Source organism: Erithacus rubecula (genome assembly GCF_903797595.1).
Source record: "Erithacus rubecula genome assembly, contig: scaffold_640_arrow_ctg1, whole genome shotgun sequence".
Taxonomy (NCBI): domain Eukaryota; kingdom Metazoa; phylum Chordata; class Aves; order Passeriformes; family Muscicapidae; genus Erithacus; species Erithacus rubecula.
The window spans coordinates 1-19,025 of NW_027635699.1; the positions used below are offsets into that span (position 1 = coordinate 1).

The 19,025-nt window shown below is 56.6% G+C and overlaps 1 protein-coding gene across 1 annotated transcript; it reads right to left on the reverse strand.

Annotated features, from left to right (window-relative positions):
- Positions 1 to 1,774: 1,774 nt before the first annotated feature.
- Positions 1,775 to 18,285, reverse strand: CNNM4 (cyclin and CBS domain divalent metal cation transport mediator 4). Its single transcript, XM_079332954.1, has 7 exons — positions 16,397 to 18,285; positions 9,642 to 9,785; positions 9,175 to 9,312; positions 6,669 to 6,838; positions 6,483 to 6,582; positions 4,251 to 4,423; positions 1,775 to 2,025 (listed from the first exon to the last, which is right to left on the reverse strand). The coding sequence occupies exons 1-7, from the start codon at positions 17,823 to 17,825 to the stop codon at positions 1,825 to 1,827; spliced, it is 2,355 nt and encodes a 784-aa protein (XP_079189080.1). The 5' UTR covers positions 17,826 to 18,285; the 3' UTR covers positions 1,775 to 1,824.
- Positions 18,286 to 19,025: the final 740 nt, after the last annotated feature.

Consider the following 19,025-nt stretch of genomic DNA (forward strand, 5'->3'; position numbering starts at 1 on the left):
GCGTCCGTTAAAGCGGCCCCGGTTGCCGGTACCGGAACCCCCCGCGCGGCACCGAGCACAGCCAGGTACGATATAGAATCTTTATTAACCCATCTGGCAAAAAAAACCCCTCCAAAAACCCCGTGAAATCAAATTCCACGGTTGGTTTCACAACCGAGGGGGGAGGGAGGGGGAGAGGGGGAGGGCAGAACCGGGAGGGGAGGCCCCGCCCCCCCGCCCCTCCTCCCGCAGCTCCCAAAATACAAATCAAACCTGAACAATAAATAGGAATTCCCGCGGGTTGGGGGAAGGAAAAGGAGGGGTTTGCATAGGAGAAGATTTAATAAAAAGTTTTTTTTTTTTTGTTTTTCCTGGCTTATTATTATTATTTATATTATTATTATTATTATTATTACTAAAATCTCCCCACGGAAGGAGCTAGGAACTGATCGTCGAGATGTGATTAACAAAAATAATTCAACCTTCCCATAACTTACAGGAGTTCACCAGGGGGAACTTTTGTGCTTATTTTTGTTTTTTGGGGTGGGGGGTCCCGGGGGGTTTTGGGGGGACCCTCAGCCCCCTCCTGCCTGTACAACTTTGGTCACTAGCGCTGTGTCACCCCAAAATCCTGACCCCAAAATCCAGACCCTAAAGTGGAAACCCCAAATCCAGACCTCGAAATCCAGATTCCAAAGTCCAGACCTTAAAACAGACCCTAAAATATAGACCCCAAATCTAGGTCCCAAAATCCAGACCCTAAAAATCCTGACCCCAAATCTAGGTCCCAAAATCCAGACCCCCAAAATTCAGATCCCAAATCCAAACCCCAAAAATGCAGACCCTAAAATGGAGACCCCCAAAATCATAACCCCAAATCTAGGTCCCCAAAATCCTGACCCCAAATCCACATTCCAAACCCACAACCTCAAAATCCTGACCCCAAAATCCCAAATTTGTCCCCACGTCCCCCGGAGCCCCCCGGGCCAGCGGGGAAAGGGGGGTGGGTGTGGGGAGGGGGCCAGGATTGACCCAGGGGACCCCAAAAACACCCGAGAGGGGCTGGGAATCCCATCCCAGAACATCCCAAAATGCTGCAGGAGACCCCAAAGGGTTGGAATCCCCATCCCAGGGATCCCAAAGGAATGGGATGTCCATCCCAAATTTCCTGGAAGGGGCAGGATGTCCATCCTGGGGGGTCTGAAAGGGTTGGGGATCCTGGAAGATTTGGGATGTCCATCCCAGATTTCCTGGCAGGTTTAGGATGTTCATCCCACATTCTTGGAAGGTTTGGGATGTCCATCCCAGATTCCCTTGAAGGGTCAGGATGTCCATCCCAGGGTTCCTGGCAGGGTTGGGATGGTTTGGGATGGTTATCCCGGGTTTCCTGGCAGGTTTGGGATGGTTTGGGATGGTTATCCCGGGTTCCTGGCAGGTTGGGATGGGTTGGGATGGTTATCCTGGGTTCCTGGCAGGTTTGGGATGGTTATCCTGGGTTCCTTGGCAGGGTTGGGAAGTCCATCCCGGGGTTCCTGGCAGGTTGGGATGGGCCGGGCCGTCCATCCCGAGGGTTCCCCATGGCAGCAGCCTGAGACCCCAGAGCTCCTGAGCCGTGGGCGCCGCAGCGCCCGCGGACGGAGCGCGCACCGGGAGCGGCGGCGGCGGCTCCAGCCGCTCCCAGCGGCACTCCAGCTCCTCCCGGTGCTCCAGCCGCTCCTCCCGGTGCTCCAGCCGCTCCTCCCAGCCATTCCCAGCCGTTCCAGCCGTTCCGTCCCAGCCGTTCCGTTCCCCGCCGCTGCCAGCGCGGTGGGTGCGGGCGCGCCGCGGGGGCGCGCCGGGCCGGGGTCAGATGGAGTTCTCCAGCGCGCTGTGGTTGCTGCGGCGGCTCAGGCAGTTCCTCTCGTTCAGCAGGCTCGTGGTCTCGTCCGCCGGCGCCGGCGGCCTCCGGCGCGCCCGCTCGGCCCGGGGGGCGCCGCTGTCGGGGGACTGGGGGCAGCTGTCCATGCGCGAGGCCAGCAGCCCGTTCTGGTACTCCTGGCGAGTGATCTGCGCCGAGAGACGCGTGCAGGGGAGCGCGGGGGGACCATCCCAGGCGGGGCAGGGCGCCCCAACCCTGGGATTCACACCCCAAAATTCTACAGGGCACCCCAACCCTGGGATTCACACCCCAAAATTCTATAGGGCGCCCCAACCCTGGGATTCACACCCCAAAATTCTACAGGGAACCCCAACCCTGGGATTCACACCCCAAAATGGTACAGGAGACCCCGAACCCCTGGGATTCACACCCCAAGATTCTACAGGGCGCCCCAACCCTGGGATTCACACCCCAAAATTCTACAGGGCGCCCCAACCCCTGGGATTCACACCCCAGAATGGTATAGGAGACCCCAAAGTGCTGGGATTCACATCCCATAATGGTGTATGCATGGGATTCACACCCCAAAATTGTACAGGGCACCCCAAACTGCTGGGATTCACATCCCATAATGGTGTATGCATGGGATTCACACCCCAAAATTCTATAGGGCACCCCGAACCCCTGGGATTCACACCCCAAAATGGCATAGGGCACCCCAAAGTGCTGGAATTCACACCCCAAAATTGTATAGGGCACCCCAAACTGCTGGGATTCACATCCCATAATGGTGTATGCATGGGATTCACACCCCAAAATTCTATAGGGCACCCCGAACCCCTGGGATTCACACCCCAAAATGGTATAGGGCACCCCAAAGTGCTGGAATTCACACCCCAAAATTGTATAGGGCACCCCAAACTGCTGGGATTCACATCCCATAATGGTATAGGGTGCCCCAAACTGCTGGGATTCACACCCCAAAATTGTATAGGGCACCTCAAAGTGCTGGGATTCACACCCCATAATTGTATAGGAAACCCCGAGTGCTGGGATTCCCACCCCAAAATGCTCCATGGATGGGATTCACATCCCAGAATGTTGTAGGAGACCCCAAAGGGATGGAATTCCCAAAATGGTGTGGGAGATCCCAAAGTGTCAGGATTCCCATCCCAGAATTTTGCAGGAGCCCTGAAGAACCCACAACTCCCACCCCAAATCCAGCCTGGACAGCGCTGACCCCAATCCCCATTGAGGGTGACCCCAAACCCCACATGGGGTGACCCCAGACCCCCACAGGACCCGGGGGGTGACCCCAAATCCCACCCTGGGTGACCCCAAACCCATGGCCCAAACCCCACCTGAGGGTGACCCCAAACCCCACTGAGAGTGACCCCAATCCCCACGAGGGGTGACCCCAAACCCATGACTCCAATCCCCATGGGGGTGCCCCCAATCCCCACAGGGGGTGACCCCAATCCCCATTGAGAGTGACCCCAAACCCCATGGGGGGTGACCCCAGCCCCGTGACCCCAAACCCATGGACCCAAACCCCAGAGGACCCTGGGGGTGACCCCAAACCCCACCTGAGGGTGATCCCAATCCCCAGGGGGTGCCCCAGCCCCGTGCCCCAATCCCCAGGGGGGTGTCCCCGATCCCCAGAGGGGTGTCCCCGATCCCCGGGGGTGTGTCCCCGATCCCCAGAGGGGTGTCCCCGATCCCCAGAGGGGTGTCCCCGATCCCCGGGGGTGCCCCCGCCCCATGCCCCCGATCCCCGGGGGTGTGTCCCCGATCCCTGGGGGTGTGTCCCTGATCCCCAGAGGGGTGTCCCCAATCCCCAGGGGGGGTGTCCCCGATCCCCCGGGGGTGTGTCCCCGATTCCCAGGGGGGTGTCCCCGATCCCCGGGGGTGTGTCCCCGATTCCCAGGGGGTGTGTCCCCGATCCCCCGGGGGGTGTCCCCGATCCCCAGGGGGTGTGTCCCCGATCCCCAGGGGGTGTGTCCCCGATCCCCAGGGGTGTGTCCCCGATCCCCGGGGGTGTGTCCCCGATCCCCGGGGGTGTGTCCCCGATCCCCAGGGGGTGTGTCCCCAATCCCCAGGGGTGTGTCCCTGATCCCCAGGGGGGTGTCCCCAATCCCCAGGGGGGTGTCCCCGATCCCCGGGGGTCCCCCCGCCCCGTGTCCCCGATCCCCAGGGGGGTGTCCCCGATCCCCAAAGGGGTGTCCCCGATCCCCAGGGGTGTGTCCCCGATCCCCAGGGGGGTGTCCCCGATCCCCAGGGGTGTGTCCCCGATCCCCAGGGGTGTCCCCGATCCCCAGGGGGGTGTCCCCAATCCCCAGGGGGTGTGTCCCCGATCCCCGGGGGTGTGTCCCCGATCCCCGGGGGTGCCCCGTGCCCGCCCGGCCGCGCTGACCTTGACGAACTGCAGGTCGCCGAGGGCGCGCACGCTGAAATCGGCCACGTAGGGGGCGGCGCTGAGCTGGCTGTTGCTGCCGCTGGCGGGCGAGGAGCCGGGCTCGGAGCGCTCGGGGTAACTGAGCGAGGCCGAGCGGTTCAGGCCGCCCACGTGCGACGGGGAGCGCGTGTCTGCAGGGAGCAGGGGCTAAAGCGGGGCTGGGGGACACGGGTTTAACTGGGCTGGGGGTGCACTCGGGTCTAACCGGGCTGGGGGGGACACGGGTCTAACCGGGCTGGGGTCACACTCGGGTCTAACCGGGCTGGGGGTCACACTCGGGTCTAACCAGGCTGGGGGTACACTCGGGTCTAACCAGGCTGGGGGTCACACTCAGGTCTAACCGGGCTGGGGATACACTCGGGTCTAACTGGGCTGGGGGTTGAACTCGGGTCTAACCAGGCTGGGGGTCACACTCAGGTCTAACCGGGCTGGGGGTACACTCGGGTCTAACCGGGCTGGGGGTCACACTCGGGTCTAACCGGGCTGGGGGTCACACTCAGGTCTAACCGGGCTGGGGGTCACACTCAGGTCTAACCGGGCTGGGGTGGGACCCGGGTCTAGCCGGGCTGGGGTGGGACCCGGGTCTAGCCGGGCTGGGGTGGGACTCAGGTCTAAGTGGGCTAGGGAGGGCTTGGGATCAGCCTCAGGTCTAACCAGGGGTTAGGGAGGGCTTGGGATGAGCCTTTGGCCAAACCCAGTCTGAGGAAAGGCTTGGGATCAGCCTTGGGCCTAACCAGGGCTTAGGGAAGGCTTGGGATGAGCCTCAGGTCTAACCAGGGCTTAGGGAGGGCTTGGGATGAGCCTCAGGTCTAACTGGGGCTTAGGAAGGGCTTGGGATGAGCCTCAGGCCTGACCAGGGGTTAGGAAGGACTTGGGGTCGCACTCAGGTCTAACCAGGGCTTAGGGAGGGCTTGGGGTTGCACTCAGGTCTAGCATTAGGATGGGCTTGGGATCAACCTCCAGCCTAACCCAGAGTTAGGAATGGCTTGGGATGGGCTTTGGGTCTAACCCAGCCTAAGGAAGGGCTTGGGATCATTCTCCAGCCTTTCCCACCATTCCCCAATCCTGCATTTTCTCCCCATGGGTCAGCCCTGAAGGGCACACCCCGAATTTGGGGGATTCTAAAGGCAGGAGAAGTTTCTGGAATTCCCTCAGGTTTATGGAATCGCCTTGTGGAGGTTTTGGTTTAGGTGTAGGTTTTGGTTTAGGGTGGAATTCTAGAAGTTAAACTGTTCCTAACAGGGCAGATTTAACAAAAATCCCATTTTTCACACCATTCTAAAGCCAGAATGGGTTTCCAGAATTCCCTCAGGTTTCTGGAATTGCCTCATGGAGGTTGAGGTTTAGGTTTAAGTTTAGGTTTAGGGTGGAATTCCAGAAGTTAAACTCTTCCTAACAAGGCAGGTTTACCAAGAATCTCATGAACCCCAAATCCTGAAATTGGCCACTCGGACATGGAGCTGCTCATCCAGGACACTGATGGGACTCAGAACCTCTGGAATCCCCAATTCCAGGGGGACAGATCCCACCCAGGGATCCCTGGAAATGTCCCCAAGGCCACCAGGGACAGTGGGAGCTGTCCCTGCCCATGGGCCTCTGAGAACCCCCAGAACTCCATGGGGAGCTCTGCTGTCCCCAGGAGCTTTTGGAAGCTCTGGATTCTCCAATTCCAGGGGGGCAAATCCAACCCAGGGATCCCTGAAAGTGTCCCCAAGGCCACCAGGGACAGAAGGAGGTGTCCCCATGGAGCCCTGAGATCCACCCAAACCATTCCAGAACTCCATGGTGAGCTCTGCTGTCCCCAGGATGGATCTGGGGACACTGAGAGGGTTTGGAACCTCCATAATCTCCCGTTCCTAAGGAATCCTGGACATGTCCCAAGGCCACCAAGAACAGTGGGAGGTGTCCCCATGGAGCCCTAAGAGCCTTCCCAACCATTCCAAGATTCCATGGGGAGCTCTGCTGTCCCCAGGTTTTGGAAGCTCTGGATTCTCCCATTCCCAGGGATCCCTGAAAAGTGTCCCCAAGGCCACCAGGGACAGTAGGAGGTGTCCCCACGGAGCCCTGAGATCCACCCATGGAACTCCACGGGGAGCTCTGCTGTCCCCAGGAGCTTTTGGAAGCTCTGCAATCCCCCATTCCCAGGGCAGCTCTGACCCAGGGACCCCAGGAGGATTTTGGGGTGCTCACCAGCTCCAGGAGGGGGGCTCAGTGCCATCACCCCATAGTAGGAAAACGCTCCCGCCTCGAACTTCATGCACTCCTTGCCAGCCTCCACCTCCACCTTGCCCTGCCAGGGGGGGAAAAAAATAAAAAAACCCCAACATCAGTGCACTGCCAAGGGCTGGGAATTCCCAGGGGAATCCCTGGCAGCACCTGCAGGATGAGGATGAAGTAATCAGCTGGTTTGTTCTTGCAGTACAGGAAGTGCCGCGGGGATTTCTTGTTCTCCTCGTCGAACTTCAGCTCCTGGATGACATCAGAGTACTTGAGCAGCCGCAGCAGGATCTTCTCCGAGATGAAGGTGGGGGTGAAGAGTGTCACCTCTGGACAGGGGGTGGGAAAGGGTCACAGGTGGGCTCAAACCTTCCAGGTGACAGGGAATTCCCATCCTGGGATGGTCTGGGAGATCCCTGGGACCAGGATTCCAATCTTGGAATGGTTGAGGAGATCCTCGGGATCAGGATTCCCATCTTGGGGGGGTGTAGAAGACCCTTGAGGATGGAATTCCCATCCTGGGATGGTCTGGGAGACCCCTGGGACAAGGATTCCATCCTGAAATGGTGTGGGAGACCCTTGGGACTGGAATGTCCACCCTGGGATGATCTAGGAGACCCTTGGGTCCAGGATTCCCATCCTGGGATGGTCTAGGAGACCCTTGGGACTGGAATGTCCATCCTAGGATTGTCTAGGAGACTCCTGGGACCAGGATTCCCATCCTGAGTTGGTGTGGGAGACTCTTGGGGCTGGAATGTCCATCCTAGATTGTCTAGAAGACCCCTGGGACCAGGATTCCAATCTTGGAATGGTTGAGGAGATCCTCGGGATCAGGATTCCCATCTTGGGGGGGTGTAGAAGACCCTTGAGGATGGAATTCCCATCCTGGGATGGTCTGGGAGACCCCTGGGGATGGAATGTCCATCCTAGGATTGTCTAGGAGACGCCTGGGACCAGGATTCCAATCTTGGAATGGTTGAGGAGATCCTCGGGACCAGAATTCCCATCTTGGGATGGTCTAGGAGACTCTTGGGGCTGGAATGTCCACCCTGGGATGATCTAGGAGACCCTTGGGACCAGGATTCCCATCCTGGGTTGGTGTGGGAGACCCTTGGGACTGGAATGTCCATCCTAGGATTGTCTAGGAGACTCCTGGGATCAGGATTCCCATTCTGGGATGGTGTGGAAGACCCTTGAGGATGGAATTCCCATTCTGGGATGGTTTAGGAGACCCTTGGGGCTGGAATGTCCACCCTGGGATGATCTAGGAGACCCTTGGGACCAGGATTCCCATCCTGGTTGGTGTGGAAGACTCCTGAGGATGGAATTCCCATTCTGGGATGGTGTGGGAGACCCTTGGGGATGGAATGTCCACCCTGGGATGGTCTAGGAGACCCCTGGGACCAGGATTCCCATCCTGGAATGGTCTAGGAGGACCTTGGGGCTGGAATGCCCACCCTGGGATGGTCTAGGAGGACCCTTGGAGGTGGGATGTCCATTCTGGGATGGTCTAGGAGACCCCTGGGGCTGGAATGTCCACCCTGGAATGGTCTAGGAGACCCTTGGGACCATGATTCCCATTCTGGGTTGGTGTGGGAAACCTTTGGGACAAGGATTTCCATCCTGGAATGGTCTAGGAGACCCTTGGGACTGGAATGTCCATTGTGGGATGGTGTGGGAGATACAAAGAACCAGAATGTGGAGTGACCAGAGGGGACACAAGGACTTGGTGAGCTCCTCACTGAGGCCAAGTGACCCAAACTGACCAATGGACAAGAAGCTTGGATGGTCTAGGACACCCTTGGGATCAGGATTCCTATCCTGGGATGGTCTAGCAGACCCTTGGGGCTGGAATTCTCATCTTGGGATGGTCTAGAAGGACCTTGGGGCTGGAATGTCCATCCTAGGATGGTGTGGGAGACCCTTGGGACCAGGATTCCCACCCTGGATTGGTGTGGGAGACCCTTGGGACTGGAATATCCATCCTAGGATTGTCTAGGAGACCCTTGGGACAAAGATTCCCATCCTGGGATGGTCTAGGACACCCTTGGGGCTGGAATGTCCATCCTGGGATGGTCTGGGAGACCCTTGGGGCCAGGATTCCCATCCTGGGATGGTCTGGAAGACCTTTGGGACAAAGATTCCCATCCTGTGATGGTCTGGGAGACCCTTGGGGTTGGAATGTCCACCCTGGGATGGTTTAGGACACCCTTGGGGTTGGAATGTCCATCTTGGGATGGTCTGGGAGACCCTTGGGGTTGGAATGTCCACCCTGGGATGGTTTAGGACACCCTTGGGGTTGGAATGTCCATCCTGGGATAGTCTGGGAGACCCTTGGGACTGGAATGTCCATCTTGGGATAGTCTGGGAGACCCTTGTGACCAGGATTCCCACCCTGGGATGGTCTGGGAGACCCTTGGGATTGGAATGTCCATCCTGGGATGGTTTAGGACACCCTTGGGGTTGGAATGTCCATCTTGGGATGGTCTGGAAGACCCTTGGGGTTGGAATGTCCATCTTGGGATGGTTTAGGACACCCTTGGGGTTGGAATGCCCATCCTGGGATGGCGTGGGCCACCCCTGGGAGCAGAATGTGGAGTGAGCAGAGGGGACAGAGTGAGCTGCAGATCTCTGTGGGGTCCCTGAGGCCATGCCCCAGACTGACCAGTGGACAGGAAGCGATGGGCAGCCAGCAGCAGCTGAGGGGACACCTTGACCTTGAGCTCGTTGTCGGGGTCCTTGAAGGCCGAGAAGTCACGACGGTTCTTCTGGTTGCAGACCCTCTTCCTGCTGCGGTTATCGACTGTGGGGAGGGGAGGGGTCACCCCAGGGACCCCCAGGGGGATTTGGGGAGGGGTCACCCCAGGGACCCCTATGGGAATATGGGGAGGGGGTCACACCCACAGGGATTTGGGAAGGGGTCACACCCAGGGCCCCCCATAGGGATTTGGGTGGGGGAGCCCCCAGGAACCCCAGGGATCTGGGGAGGGGTCCCACCCCCAGGGATTGGGGAGGGGTCCCACCCCCGGGGATCTGGGGAGGGGTCCCACCCCCAGGGATCTGGGGAGGGGTCCCACCCCCAGGGATCTGGGGAAGGGTCCCACCCCCGGGGATTGGGGTTCCCCAGCCTACTGTAGGTGTCGGACTCGTCGAGGATCTCGGATTTGATGATCTCCTCGATGACGTCCTCGAGGGTCACCAGCCCCAGCACCTCGTAGAAAGGGTCACCCTCACCCTCGTTGTTCACCTTCTGCACGATGGCCAGGTGGGACTTCCCTGGGGACACAGCCCGGGGTCAGCATGGGGACACGGCCCTGGGGGGCCCTGGGTGTCACCTGGGTGTCCCTGAGATATCCCAGCCAGGGGATGTCCCCTGGGTGTCCCCTGGGTGTCCCTGAGATATCCCAGCCAGGGGATGTCCCCTGGGTGTCACCTGGGTGTCCCTGAGATATCCCAGCCAGGGGATGTCCCCTGGGTGTCACCTGGGTGTCCCTGAGATGTCCCACCCATGGGATGTACCCTGGGTGTCCCTGAGATGGGATGTCCCCAAGATGTCCCAACCATGGGATGCTCCCAGGATATCCCTGTCTTGGGATGTCCCTCAGGATGTCCCCAACACATCCCAGCTACAAACTGTCCCCAGTATGTCCCCAACCCTCAAATGTCCCTAGGATGTCCCAGCCCTGAATAACCTCAGGATGTCCCCAGGGTGTCCCAGCCCTGGGATGTCCCCTGGATGTCCCCAAGGTGTCCCAATCATGGGATGTCCCCAGGTGTCCCCAACATATCCCAGCCACAAATTGTCCCCAGGATGTCCCCAACCCTCAAATGTCCCCAAGATGTCCCAGACCTGAATATCCTCAGGATGTCCCCAGAGTGTCCCAGCCCTGGGATGTCCCCTGGATGTCCCCAAGGTGTCCCAATCATGGGATGTCCCCAGTGTCCCCAACCCTCAGATGTCCCCAGAATGTCCAAGCCATGGGTTGTCCCCAGGATTTCCCAGCCCTGGGATGTCCCCTGGATGTCCCCAAGATGTCCCAACCATGGGATGCTCCCAGGATATCCCTGTCTTGGGATCTCCCCAGGGTGTCCCTGTCCTGGGATGTCCCCAAAATGTCCCAGCCATGGGATGTCCCAAGAATGTCCCCACCCCACAACGTCCTCAGGATGTCCCAGCCCTGGGATGTCCCCAGGATGTCCCCAACCCTCAGATGTCCCCAGAATGTCCAAGCCATGGGTTGTCCCCAGCCCTGGGATGTCCCCATGGTGTCCCCAAGGTGCCCCAGCCCATCCCATCCCTCCCTGGAGCAATAAATTCATTAAAACCTAAACGAGCCCTTGGGCTGGGTGCTCCCTCCCAGAGTAATGACACTAATTAACTCCCAGAGTAATACACTAATTAAACCTGAGCTCACTCACAGGGTAATGACACTAATTAAATGACATGGGAAAATCTCCTGGGAGGAAGAATTTTACTCCTTGTCAGAAAATCACAGAGAAAAATCTCCTGGGATGAGGAATTTCACCTGTTCTGTCCCAAAACCCCATGGGAAAAACACCAGGGATGAGGAATTTTGCTCCTTGTCACAAAAATCACAGGAGGAAAACTCCTGGGATGAGGAATTCTGTCCCAAAATCCCTTTTTCCTTCTCTTTCAACCACAGTGTTGGGAAAAGCTAATGCTTGAAGGGGCTAAAAAAAGAGATTTTATTTCCCTTTTTCCCTCCTCTCTCAACCACAGAACTGGGAAAAGCTGCTGCCTGAAGGGGTGAAATAAATTATTTTATTTCCCTTTTTCCCTCCTCTCTCAACCACAGCACTGGAAAATCCTGGTGCTTGAAGGGGTCAAATAAAAAGATTTTATTTCCCTTTTTCCCTCCACTCTTAACCATAGCACTGGGTGCCTGGAGGGGATAAAAAAATTATTTTATTTCCCCTTTTTCCTCCTCTCTCAACCACAACACTGGGAAAAGGTGCTGCCTGGGGGAATAAAAAAAAATTATTTTATCCTGGGTTTTTTCCCCATTTTTCCTCCTCTCTCAACCACAGAACTGGGAAAAGTTGGGTGCCTGGAGGGGATAAATAAATCATTTTATTTCCCCTTTTTCCTCCTCTTTCAACCACAGCACTGGGAAAAGGTGCTGCCTGAAGGGGTCAAAAATTTTCTTTTATCTTGGGTTTGTTGTCAGGGCCACCTCAGCCCCTTGCTGGCCAGCAGGGTGGGGCCAGGTGAGGCAGCCCAGGTGAGTCAGGGAGGAGCAGAGGGAGGGGCTGAGGCAGAGCAGACACAGCCAGGGCTGGGGGTCCCTGGGGGGGGACAAACACCAGGACCCCAAAATGAGGAGGGGGAGAAGAGCCAGAGGGACAGAGGGATCTGTGGGCAGGGACATGGTGGCCTTGGGGACACTGCCAGGGATCCAGGAGCAGCCACAATTTCTTTAGGAATTCCATCCCAGCCCCTCTCCTGATATTTCTCCCCAAAATCCCATCTAAATATGGATTTATGGAATGGTTTGGGGTGCAAGGGACCCCAATGCTCCCCCATTCCCACCAGGGTGGCTCCAGCCTGGCCTTGGGGATTTTTGAGTAGCCACAACTTCTTTGGGAATTCCATCCCAGCCCCATATCCAATATTTCTCCCCAAAATCCCATCTAAACCTGAATGGTTTGGGGTGCAAGGGACCCCAATGTTCCCCCAGTCCCACCAGGGTGGCACCAGCCTGGCCTTGGCCACTCCAGGGATCCCAGCAGCTCTGGGAATTCCATCCCAGCCAGCAATTCCTTCCCAAAATCCCATTAAAATCTCTTTTTTTTCCCCCTTTTGAAGCCATTCCCTGTGTCCTGTCCCTCCACCCCTTATCCCAAATCCCTCTCCTGTTCTCCTGCAGCCCCTTCAGGACTCTCCTTTCTCCAGACTGGGCATTCCCAGCTCAAACCCCTCAATTAGCACAGCCTGTTAATTATCCCCTCTGCAGGAATCTCCTGCCTCTGATCCAGGTCCTGACCTGGGCAATCAGATCCCAAATCCACGAGGGATCACGCTGAGAACATTCCAGGGATGAGGAATTCCACCTGATTTGTCCCAAAATCCCATGGAAAAATCTCCTGGGATGAGGAATTTTGTCCCAAAACCCCTTTTTCCTTCTCTTTCAACCACAGTGCTGGGAAAAGCTAATGCTTGAAGGGGTTAAAAAAAGAGATTTTATTTCCCCTTTTATTTCCCCTTTTTCCTACTCTTTCAACCACAGTACTGGGAAAAGTTGGGTGCCTGGAGGGGATAAATAAATTATTTTATTTCCCCTTTTTCCTGCTCTTTTCTGCCAGGAGGAATAAAAAAAATTATTTTATCCTGGGTTGCTTCCCCATTTTTCCTCTTCTCTCAACCACAACACTGGGAAAAGGTGCTGCCTGGGGGAATAAAAAAAAATATTTTATCCTGGGTTGTTTTCCTCCTTTTCCTCCTCTTTCAACCACAACACTGGGAAAAGCTGCTGCCTGAAGGGGTCAAAAAATATTTAATTCCCTTTTTCCCTCCTCTCTCAACCATAGCACTGGGAAAAGTTGGGTGCCTGGAGGAGATAAATAAATTATTTTATTTCCCCTTTTTCCTCCTCTCTCAACCACAACACTGGGAAAAGTTGGGTGCCTGGAGGGGATAAATAAATTATTTTATTTCCCCTTTTTCCTTCTCTTTCAACCACAGTACTGGGAAAAGGTGGGTGCCTGGAGGTGATAAATAAATAATTTTATTTCCCCTTTTTCCTTCTCTCTCAACCACAACACTGGGAAAAGCTGGGTGCCTGGAGGATATAAAAAATTATTTTATTTCCCTTTTTCCCTCCTCTTTCAACCACAACAATGGGAAAAGCTGCTGCCTGGAGGGGATAAAAAATTATTTTATTTCCCTTTTTCCGTCCTCTCTCAACCACAGCACTGGGAAAAGCTGCTGCCTAGAGGAATAAAAAAATTTATTTTATCCTGTGGTTGTTTGCCCCTTTTTCCTCCTCTCTCAACCATAGCACTGGGAAAAATTGGGTGCCTGGAGGGGATTAGAAAAATTATTTTATTTCCCTTTTTCCTCCTCTCTCAACCACAACACTGGGAAAATCTGCTGCCTAGAGGAATAAAAAACTTTATTTTATCCTGTGGTTGTTTGCCCCTTTTTCCTCCTCTCTCAACCATAGCACTGGGAAAAGTTGGGTGCCTGGAGGAGACAAAAATTATTTTATTTCCCTTTTTCCTCCTCTCTCAACCACAACACTGGGAAAATGTGCTGCCTGGGGGAATAAAAAAATTATTTTATACTGGGTTGTTTCCCTGTTTTTTCTCCTCTTTCAACCACAATACTGGGAAAAGGTGGAACCTGAAGGGGTAAAAAAATATTTAATTCCCTTTTTCCCTCCTCTCTCATCTACAGAACTGGGAAAAGTTGGGTGACTGGAAGAGATAAATAAATTATTTTATTTTCCCTTTTTCCTCCTCTCTCATCCACAACACTGGGAAAAGGTGGAACCTGAAGGGGTCAAAAAATATTCTATTTCCCTTTTTCCCTCCTCTCTCAACCATAGCACTGGGAAAAATTGGGTGCCTGAAGGGGATAAAAAATTATTTTATTTCCCTTTTTCCCTCCTCTCTCAACCACAACACTGGGAAAAGCTGCTGCCTAGAGGAATAAAAAAATTTATTTTATCCTGTGGTTGTTTGCCCCTTTTTCCTCCTCTCTCAACCATAGCACTGGGAAAAGTTGGGTGCCTGGAGGTGATAAATAAATTATTTTATTTCCCCTTTTCCTCCTCTCTCAACCACAACACTGGGAAAAGTTGGGTGCCTGGAGGAGACAAAAATTATTTTACTTCCCTTTTTCCTCCTCTCTCAACCACAACACTGGGAAAATGTGCTGCCTGGGGGAATAAAAAAATTATTTTATACTGGGTTGTTTCCCTGTTTTTTCTCCTCTTTCAACCACAATACTGGGAAAAGGTGGTACCTGAAGGGGTCAAAAAATATTCTATTTCCCCTTTTTTCCTCCTCTCTCAACCATAGCACTGGGAAAAGTTGGGTGCCTGGAGGTGATAAATAAATTATTTTATTTCCCCTTTCCCTCCTCTCTCAACCACAACACTGGGAAAAGTTGGGTGCCTGGAGGGGATAAATAAATAATTTTATTTCCCCTTTTTCCTTCTCTCTCAACCACAACACTGGGAAACGCTGGGTGCCTGGAGGATATAAAAAATTATTTTATTTCCCTTTTTCCCTCCTCTTTCAACCACAACAATGGGAAAAGCTGGTGCCTGGAGGATATAAAAAATTATTTTATTTCCCTTTTTCCGTCCTCTCTCAACCATAGCACTGGGAAAAGTTGGGTGCCTGAAGGTGATAAATAAATAATTTTATTTCCCCTTTTCCTCCTCTCTCAACCACAACACTGGGAAAAGGTGCTGCCTGAAGGGGTGAAATAAATTATTTTATTTCCCCTTTTTCCCTCCTCTTTTAACCACAACACTGGGAAAATCTGCTGCCTGAAGGGGTGAAAAAACCAAAGCAAACTCAGCCCCACTAATTCCCAGCTCGGAGGCAAAAGCTCCAAAAGCGAAGCTGGCAAAGGGCGGCGGTGGAAAAAGAAAAACAGGCGCAGGCTTTGTGGGCGGAAGGAAGGAGGGAGCTTAAATCCCTTAATCGGGAGAAAGCCGCGATCACTGCGGCCACTCTGCTCTGGTTTTTTGGGAAATGGGGGTGGGAATGGCATCTCCCAATGCTTCGGCTTCTTCCTGACTGAGGCACCAGTGGGAAAATCTCGGGGAAAGAGGATGGTAAGGGGAAATCCCGCATCCCGATCCTCTCGATTTTTGGGATGGAAGCCGCCCCGAGCTGCAGGGCAAAGCCCGGAGGAGGGAGACAAACCCAAATGAAGGATTTTCCAGCACTTCTCCAAAAGTGTCTCCGGGGATAATCGTTAAAAAGAAGGAGAATGGAAATATTCCCGGCACGGGAAAGCTCCAAATCCAGGAAATCTGGGTCGGGAATAAAGTCTGGTGAACCCTTAATGTGTGTCACTCATTCCCTTGGGACACCTGGCACGGGCAGCTCCAACTCTGGAGAGCAAAACCCCTCTGGAATTTTATTCCCAGTCAAAAAGAAGCAGCACCTTTAGGAACTCTCCTCACCCTTTTTGAACTTCTCCAGCAAATCCAGGAAATCTGGGTCAGGACTAAAGTCTGGTGTCACTCATTCCCTTGGGGATTCTCAGACCCCTGGCACAGGCAGTTCTAACTCTGGAGAGCAAAACCCCTCTGAAATTTTGGTCCCAGCTAAAAAGAAGCAGCACCTTTAGGACCCCTCCTCACCCTTTTTGAACTCCTCCAGCAAATCTGGGTCAGGACTAAAGTCTGGTGATGTGTGTCACTCATTCCCTTGGGACCCCTGGCATGGGCAGTTTCAACTCTAGAGAGCAAAATCCCCCTGGAATTTTATTCCCAGTCAAAAAAAAGCAGCACCTTTAGGATCCCTCATCACCCTTTTTGAACTCCTCCAGCAAATCCAGGAAATCTGGGTCAGGACTAAAGTCTGGTGTCACTCATTCCCTTGGGGATCCTGAGACCTCTAGCACAGGCATCTCCAGCTCTGGAGAGCAAAACCCCTCTGGAATTTTATTCCCAGCCAAAAGGAAGGAAGCAGCACCTCCAGGACCCCTCCTCACCCTTTCTGAACTCCTCCAGCAAATCCAGAAAATCTGGGTCGGGACTAAAGTTTGGTGACCCCCTGATGTGTGTCACTCATTCCCTTGGGACCCCTGGCAGGGGCAGCTCCAACTCTGGAGAGCAAAACCCCCCTGGAATTTCATTCCCAGCCACAAGGAAGCAAGCAGCACCTTTAGGACCCCTCCTCACCCTTTTTGAACTCCTCCAGCATGGCGTCCAGCTTGGTGTCGTGGAAGACGACGTGCACGGGGTGGTTGTAGAACTTGGTGATGGTTTTGAGGGGCGTGCAGTCGTCGGGGTCCACGAAGGCCAGGTCCTTGACGTAGAGGATGTCCATGATGTTGGACCTCTCGTCCTCGTAGACCGGGATGCGGGTGTAGCCGCTCTCCATGATCTCGGACATGGTGTTGAAGTCCAGGATGGCGTCGCTGTTGATCATGAAGCAGTTCTGCAGCGGGGTCATCACGTCCTCCACCGTCTTGGTGCGCAGCTCCAGCGCTCCCTGGATCATGTTGAGCTCCTCCCTCACCAGGTCGTTGTAGGGCTCCGTCACCTTCAGCATCTCCACCAGCTTCTCCCGGTTGTAGACGGTGCCGATCTCCTGGCCCAGGATGCAGTCCAGCAGCTTGCTGATGGGGTAGGACAGCGGGAAGGTCACCAGCATGAAGAACTTGGTGACCACGATGGTGTTGGCGCCCACGGCCAGCCCGTGCCGCGAGCAGAGCGCCTGCGGCACGATCTCCCCGAAGATGACGATGCCGATGGTGGAGGCCACCACGGCGCCGATGCCCGAGCCGATCAGGTCGTCCAGCAGGATGGTGAGCGTGGTGTTGACCAGCACGTTGCCCAGCAGCAGCGAGCAGAGCAGGTAGTTGCCTTTCCTGCGGATGGGCTCGATCCTGCGGGCGTAGCGCTTCTCCTTGTCGGTGCCGCAGTTCTGCACGATGCGCAGCTCCATGGGGTCCAGCGCCATCAGCCCCAGGTTGAGCCCGCTGAACATCCCCGACAGCACCAGCAGCCCCGCGATCAGGATCACCTGCAGCCACAGCGGCAGCAGCGACTTCTTCTCCTCCAGCACCAGCACGTGCCCGTCGGGGCCCTGGTGCGGCAGCCAGGGCTGCCCGGGCCGGCGCTGCGAGCACAGCACGTAGGTCTTGGCGCGCTCGTCCTTGCGCAGCGGCTGCACCCGCACCCGCAGCAGCGCCGAGGTGTCGCGGGGCTCGGCGGGGCCCGGCCGCACCACCAGGTCCTGCGAGCGCTCCTGGCACGTGGCGTTGCCGCTCGAGGCGTTGCCGCCCGGCCGCAGCTCGGCGAAGGCCACGCGATCGGCGGCGCCCGGGCCCAGCCCCAGCCCGTAGAGCCGCAGCAGCGCCTCGCTGCCCTCCATCAGGCGGATGGGCCCGCGGGCCGCCCCCTCCGCCGCCGCCGCCGCCGCCACCGGCGCCGCGGGCTTCGTGCTCTCCTCCAGGCGCAGCCCCAGCACCACGGTGTCGGCCGCGGGCACGGCGCCGCCGGGCAGCGCCAGCAGCAGCAGCAGCGGCGGCAGCAACGGGCCCGGGGACAGCGGGGTCCCCCCACGGCCGCCGGCGCTCCCGCCGCCGCCGCCGCCCGCCGCCATGTTGGGCACTGGCGGGAGCGTCACGCACGGCGGACGCGCCCACGCGGTGACGTCACGCGAAGAGGCCGCGCCCCGCCGAACGGCGGCCGCGCCGCCTCCCCCCGGAGAGGCCGCGCCCCCAAAGGGTGACGTCACACCGGGCACGCCGCGGAGGGGGCAATGAGGTCACGTCAGTGGGTGACGTCACGTGCAAAACACGACCCCGCAGACGGCAGCGACAGTGTGGCCGCGCCACAGAAGGAAAAGGCCACGCCCTCCGCTGTTGCGTCACGCAGGGACACGCCCCCCCCTCACGGTGTGTAGTAATCGTGACCGCGCCCCATCGGCGAGACTGTAACAGGGATACGCCCACAGCCGTGACGTCACACACAGGACCACGCCTCAGGTCACTCGTCCGGCCGCACCCCCTGTGTTACCCCTTTGATGTGACGTCACAGCCCCTGGGCTCCGCTCCGCAGCAGAGTGAAGCGGTCGGGAGGGGGGAAGCTGAGGTGACGTCACCGTTCAGACCACGCCCCCTCTGAGGGAGTCACACGGCTGGCCACGCTCCCGGAGGGGCGCAGACAGGGACACGCCCCTCGCGACACCGGATTTATGGCCACGCCCAGGACAGCTCATACGACACGCCCCTTTATGACATCATACAATAAAGCAGCGAGACGTACCTATGACCACGCCCCCTCTGTGACATCACCCACTCCGCCCCTGAGCGCCCCACCCCGGCCCCGCCCCCAGCCCCGCGCCTTAAAGGGGCCGATGGTGTCCTGGCTTTGGGGGTGAGCCCAGGGAATGGGACAGGGGGCGCTGGTGGGGTGCGGAATCAGGCTAGAGGAGCTGTGGGTACACCGCCACCCGGGGGAATCAGCGTCTGGGCGGGGAAATGGGATCCACTAGGAATCTGGAGAGTGGGCACCAGACCTGGAAAGGCACGAGCACCTGGAGGGCATCAGGATCTTCACAAGCACCAGGACCTGGGCTGGCACCAGTACCCCGGGTGGCACCAGGACCTGGGCTGGCACCAGTACCCCGGGGTGGCACCAGGACCTCTGAGGGTGGCGCTAGGACCCGGGAGAAGGGGGTCACCCAGCACAGCGGCGGCTGCCATCACCCGGAGCGGAACTACATTACCCATCACCCCCCTCGCGGTGCCAGTTGACAGACAGCTCACTTGGCCAATCACCGCTGGCATTTCCGCCAGGA

Bases quoted from the DNA above. Each gene is read 5' to 3' on its own strand.
- CNNM4 (XM_079332954.1), bottom strand. From the start codon at position 17,825: ATGGCGGCGGGCGGCGGCGGCGGCGGGAGCGCCGGCGGCCGTGGGGGG. The intron at 9,786-16,396 runs GTGAGGAGGGGT...CTGTGTCCCCAG, and splicing joins GCTGGAGGAGTTCAAAAAGG to GGAAGTCCCACCTGGCCATC. The intron at 6,839-9,174 runs GTCAGTCTGGGG...CCCCCTGTCCAG, and splicing joins CCATCGCTTCCTGTCCACTG to AGGTGACACTCTTCACCCCC.